The sequence below is a fragment of the Octodon degus genome, unplaced genomic scaffold (genome assembly GCF_000260255.1).
Source record: "Octodon degus isolate 3935 unplaced genomic scaffold, OctDeg1.0 scaffold00056, whole genome shotgun sequence".
Lineage (NCBI taxonomy): Eukaryota > Metazoa > Chordata > Mammalia > Rodentia > Octodontidae > Octodon > Octodon degus.
The window spans coordinates 192,023-197,983 of NW_004524632.1; the positions used below are offsets into that span (position 1 = coordinate 192,023).

A 5,961-nucleotide genomic window follows, 5' to 3' on the forward strand; every position below is an offset into this window, starting at 1 on the left:
GGCCACACACACACACAATAAATAAAAATAAATAAATATTAAAAAAAAACATATATTATAAAAAAATAAAAATAAAAAAAAAGAATGATTTTCAGGCCAGAGCATGGGAGGGCCTGGGTCTGCTGCTTTGCTGGTCACGTACAGCAGCCTGTGCAGACCCCATGTCACGATCGCTGCCCCTGGTTCTCCGCCCTGGAGAAATCTGAAGTGACCCAGACAAGCCAAACAACCTTGGAAAGGACACTTCCGGGTCACAAACTGGCTGCACAGTTCCAATGATAACGAGAGCCTAGTCCTCATGCAAAGGTAGACACAACTGGAGAGAAGTGAAAGCCAAAACCCTTTCCCACCATGGCCACCAGATGTGCAAGATTTGTACACAGATGACCAAATTGGACAAGAAAGCACCCTATAGCACCCTACAGCGGAGCTAGGCCCCAGGTGGCCGGTCGGCACATGTCAGAGTCAGCTTGACCAGGAGAGGGGAGATACAGAGCATGTCCACAATGTGTTTCCAGAAGACAGGTGCTCTGGATTGGCATGCGCCTCTGTGCTGGGCATTGCCTGGGGCAGAGGAGGGAAGCTGCCTGGGAGCAGACGTGTTCTCCCCTGCTCTCAGCCTCCCCACCTGACTCTTCACCCCCTCACACCACTGTACCAGGTCCTCAGGAATCAGGACTCAGGCCCATGAGCTCACCAGCTTTCCTCAGCTTGCAGGCAGATGGGGACTTCCATTCCCACAGTCATAGGAACCAACTCCCAGAACAAATTCCAATCAACCAATCAGTCAATCAGTCAATCAATCAATCGCCCCCCCCCCCATCAATATGCATCTTATTTTTGTTCTCTGGAGTCCCAATACAGACTCTTCATTATGCCATATATAAAAATTAACTCACATGGATCAAAGATGCACAAATATGAATACGCAGATTTTTAACACATTTGTTACTATAAAAAGCACAGTGCTATCCATCAATCCTCAAACTATCCCCCTTCCCTTCAACCTCACCTTATCATCCTGGCCACTTTCTGTACCTCTGGAGTGCTTTCATGAGTATCTTTGGCTGTACTGTCATGGGTCCTCAGTGTCCTAATTTGGTTCAAAATGTTCATTTTTCATGGTCACTTTGAGTTTGGGGAACAGCCCGAGGTCCAATACAGTGCGTGAGGACACAATGGCCTGTCTCTACGAGCTCGCCTTTCTGTTGGATGGCTTTCAGCAATAGCGTTTACTGTATGTTTTATCACATCATGTAAGGACACAAAAGAGGACTCCAAACTGCTGCAGAAAGTGGCAAGAACCAGGGGATGAGTGTGTTCAGAGTTGAGAGCACGCATTCTGAATAGGCTTAAGGCCAAAGTGCCTTTCCATGCAGTAAATTTTCTTCAACTACTCTCCATGTGTGTGATCATCCTGTGTTAGTGCTGGAAGCCACTTGGAGCAACTGGAACAGATGTATGGAGCTGATGGAAACAAAGTGGTACAGCTACATGGAAAGCAGCTTAGCAGTCCTCAAAGCCAAACATAAAATTATCATACAACGCAGCAATTTCACTTCTCAAAAGAACTGAAATAAGTGTTTGTAAGTGCATGCTCACAGCAGCTCTACTCACAAAGGTGGAAGCGACCCCAAATGTCATCACTTACATCAGGTTGGATGTAAGGGCAAGGCCAAGGGGCTCCCACTCTCGCTCAGGCTCTAGAAAGTCACAACACAGTGCCTGTCTTCTTCCAACAATGAGAAAAGGCTGGATCACCCACACGACCCAGTTTTCACAAGCCCATCAGAAACCAGGGTGCAGGAGAACCATGTGCTCTCATGGTGCAGCTGCTCAGAGCCAGCAGACCCGTCTCACGCATGCAGGAGGCTGCGAACAGTAAGGGGAGCAGGGTGCCCTCACGACCTGCAGCACCACCACATGGTCCCAGAACACAACGGGACCTGCTGCCCAGCCACAAGACTGAACATGCTGGGCCGCGAGGTTCGAACAGCTCAGGGAAATGCACGCCCTGGGGCCTAAGACTCTGAACACAGAAAGGAACGGCCCTCACCGTCCATGGAGTCTGTAATAGGCCAGCTGCAGCGCGAGCTGGATGAATGTGTCAGGGTGCAGTGACTGCTGCTTGGTCAGCTTCTTGCCGAAAGAGGTGAAGGCAGGTGCTACGATTTGCAGATCAGACGCCTACAGGAGACAGATCGCAACAGAACAGTGAAAGTCAGCCACAGGGGATCCAAAGTGGACCATCACCTCAGTAGCTCCATCACCAGGCAAGTAACTAGAGTTCCGAAGCTGTGGTCCTAAAATGTTTTACACAGACACACCTGAGGGACAGCCAAAGCTAACTCAATTTGTTTGCAAGGGCTGGCTGGACTCAAGACTGCTCTCCCCATACAAGATAATGGCAATGCCAATACCGTGTCCTGAGTCTCCCAAAGCACCCCTTCACTAACCTTACCACAATAAAAAAGGGTTGTATAATGTGTGTACTTTACCAAACTCTCCTAATGTATTCACCAAAAGTTAAAAATGTGCTCAGTTCACCAGAAACAACAATCTCATTCTGTACTCACCAATCAAGTCAACATCTCTGCCTTGCAGGAAGGGAGGGTGAGGTGGAAAGTGGCTACTGTTCAGAAGGAGAGTACCCTTCCATGAGAAGATCAGAAATCAGGCTCTCTGCTGTCCTTTCTCTCCTTGGGAGGGTCTATAGCCCACTAGGACCTGCTTCTGGCTCATGGGATCTCAACCTTTTTAGAACTAAAAGCTAGTCTAAGGTGGTCTGTTTCCGTTCCTCTCTAATACTGTTCTGTAGTGTGACATGACATTGTCATTAAGCAAATAAATACAACAATTGGCTGTTTCTCTGGGTGGATCTTTTCTACAAATGTTTGTAGCTCTGTCCATTTTCTTCAGCATTTCTTTTATTTCAGAAGAACTTTACTGGACTTATACTCCCCTCCTCTTCAGAAAGCTCATTCTTTATTGCTTAGCCAGAAGCTGCTTAAGTTCCTCTACAGACAACTTTTCTGTGTTCCTCTATCTGTTCCCGAGCATCACCTACCGGCAAGCCTAAGGCCTCTGTTATCGTGTCACCAACCACTGGGTCAAGTGAAGACTCAGGATCCACTACACAGCCTTCGAAGTCTCTCTCTTGTATGATTTTAGGCCACACTTTCTCCCAGGCAGACCTCAGTGCTCCCAAACAGACACTAGCCCAGGACTTCTCAACCCACCCCACACAGGAAAGGATGTTGTAATGTTTCATTTAGAACTCTTCATAGAGTTAAACCTGTATCTGAAACCATCTGGAAGCACTGCAGAAACAGTTCTTGGTGTATGGCTTATTAAAGTTAGCTACAAGCTACTGGTCCACAGGCTGCAAGCGAGGAGTTGGCTGTATAAAGTGGGAGGCACTTGACAGTGTGGGAATTCTTCAGCCAATTCTTCCAAATCTTGTAGGTAACCAGGAGTATTATCCATGACAAGGAGAACCTTGAATGGTAAATTTTTGTTATCTAGATATTTCTTAATAGGACAGAAAGCCTCCTTGATCCGCTCATGAAAAAGCACTCTTGTCACCCAGGCTCTGTTAGACCTCCACAGGGCCCCTAACCTATTCTTCACATCCTCATGTTTTCTGAACACTACAGGGGTCACAGAGCGATAAACCAAGAAAAGATTTCTTGTGAGACCACTACTCGCAGAGGCACACAGCATTGTGCCTCTGTGCCTCTGTTGTGTCCTTCACAGGCTTGTGGCTGGCATTTTCTTCTCTTCCTGGGTAATATATGTCTTCCTGGAAGGCTAGTTTCATCACAGTTGAAAATTAATGAGAACAAAAACCAGTTTCACCATGATTACTCACTGATGGATTGTCCTTTACAAGATTTGCATGTACAGCCCTACTTTTTCTCAAATCACAGACTCAGACAGACCTGCCATCCACACTAATAATAGCCTTCTATCTCGTCTAATGCTGATCAAGACTTACTAATTTGAGGAGCACCTTTAGGAAAACCAGCTTCCCTATACAAGTCTTTTCTCTGTAAGATCGCTGAGATGATGGATTCTGACAGGCTATACACATCAATGAGATTGGTCACACAAATGCACTTGCATTTCCCCATAATTTTCTTTTTCTTTTCAATTGTGATTGCTTTCTTTACCTTCCCCTCCTCTTGTAGCTTCTTGTCTATCCTTCCAGGGCATTCTGATGGCAGTAATCACAGCAATTATACAAAGCACTGACCAAAATCACATCCACGAGCACATGCATCTGGGCTCAGACTGATGCTTACATATGCTTTTCTGGCATCAGTTTTTAACCACACATGTGGCTGGCATTCAGGTTGCATTCAAGACTTTGGTTGTAAATTAAACCTAAACTTCCAATCATAACCCATGTTGTTCAATGTGAGGCTGGTTGTGACTTGAGGGTCCACTTTATATGGTTGGGAAAAGAAAAAGCATCAATCACCATCTATGAGAAAAGAGAAACACCTACCTCTTGAAGAAACTGGGCTTTAGCTTGCTTGATGTCACTTAGTATCTTCTCATCCACAGCAAACACGAGCTCCTCTGGAAGTGGCATATCCCGCACTTTTTCTGATCCCTGAAAACAGGGAGGACTTACTAATTCCTCTGTGACAAGCTGGGAGCACAGGAAGCATCTGCTCTACCTACCGTCCATCTGCCTTCAGTCTCTATGATCCTCTCATCCACGTAGTGGGCGATGTTCACCATGACCATGGCATCGAAAGGCGCATGCTGCAATGGCACAACGGGAGCTCAGGGAGCTGCTGGGCTGAGCCCGAGCAACATATTCTTGAAGACAGAACCCTCGCGTGCCTTCCTTCCTATAAGAAAGATATGGGCCTCCTGGGCACTGTGATGTTATTTTAAGACACAATGTTTACAGCAAGGCTGTTAGATTCAGGGTTGTGTGTGTGTCTGTCTGTAAGGGAACACAAACCATGAGAGGAACTGTAAAGAAACAGGAATAACTGGAGAAATGAAGGGAGCTGCTCTCCCCAGGAGTCAAAGTAGGCGCATGTGTGCAGTGCCGAGATGCTACAAAGCGTGGGGGGAAGGGCAGACCATCCCAGGGCATTCAGGACCCCACGAACTTCTGCAGGCAGAGCACCACTTGGGCTGGGCCTGGAGGCGCAGGCCTGCCATCCCAGGCCCTGGGAGGCTAAGGCAGAGGACTGCAAGTTCAGCCACAGCTCAGTGAGACCCTGCCTCAAAAATTAAAACAAGCCACCCCCGCCGCCGCGTCCCGCGCAGACATGGCCGCCGCCGCCGCGCCCGCGAAGATTGGAATAATTGGCGGAACAGGCCTGGATGATCCAGAGATTTTAGAAGGAAGAACTGAAAAATATGTGGATACTCCGTTTGGCAAGCCCTCTGATGCCTTAATTTTGGGAAAAATAAAGAATGTTGACTGCGTCCTCCTCGCAAGGCACGGGAGGCAGCACACCATCATGCCTTCAAAAGTCAACTACCAGGTGAACATCTGGGCTTTGAAGGAAGAGGGCTGCTCGCACATCATCGCACATCATCGTGACCACAGCTTGTGGCTCCTTGAGGGAAGAGATTCAGCCCGGCGACATTGTCATCATCGATCAGTTCATTGACAGGACCACCAAGAGGCCTCAGACCTTCTATGATGGAAGTCATTCCTGTGCCAGAGGAGTGTGCCACATTCCAGTGGCAGAGCCATTTTGTCCCAAAACAAGAGAGGTCCTCATAGAGACCTCTAAGAAGCTAGGACTGCGATGCCACTCAAAGGGGACAGTGATCACAATCGAGGGACCGCGCTTTAGCTCCAGGGCAGAAAGCCTCATGTTCCGCACCTGGGGAGCAGATGTTATCAACATGACCACAGTTCCAGAGGTGGTTCTTGCTAAAGAGGCTGGAATTTGCTATGCAAGCATCGCCATGGCAACTGACTAC

The 5,961-nt window shown here is 47.7% G+C and overlaps 2 protein-coding genes across 8 annotated transcripts in view; one reads left to right on the forward strand and one right to left on the reverse strand.

Annotated features, from left to right (window-relative positions):
* The window catches only part of Crot (carnitine O-octanoyltransferase), a 38,906-nt gene that overhangs the window by 9,780 nt on the left and 23,165 nt on the right, over positions 1 to 5,961 (reverse strand). For all 7 annotated transcript variants that reach the window (XM_004633575.2, XM_023717936.1, XM_023717932.1 and 4 more), the window contains 3 exons: positions 4,690 to 4,773; positions 4,511 to 4,618; positions 2,057 to 2,187 (listed from right to left, as the gene is read on the reverse strand). In XM_004633575.2, coding sequence (XP_004633632.1) covers positions 2,057 to 2,187; positions 4,511 to 4,618; positions 4,690 to 4,773 — 323 coding nt within the window. The remainder of the gene's footprint in view (positions 1 to 2,056; positions 2,188 to 4,510; positions 4,619 to 4,689; positions 4,774 to 5,961) is intronic.
* LOC105742494 (S-methyl-5'-thioadenosine phosphorylase-like) lies at positions 5,271 to 5,961 on the forward strand (the record flags this gene model as incomplete). Its single annotated transcript, XM_012515255.2, is given in 2 exon segments — positions 5,271 to 5,546; positions 5,548 to 5,961. Coding segments are annotated over 2 exon segments (666 nt in total), but the record flags the coding sequence as incomplete, so codon positions are not given.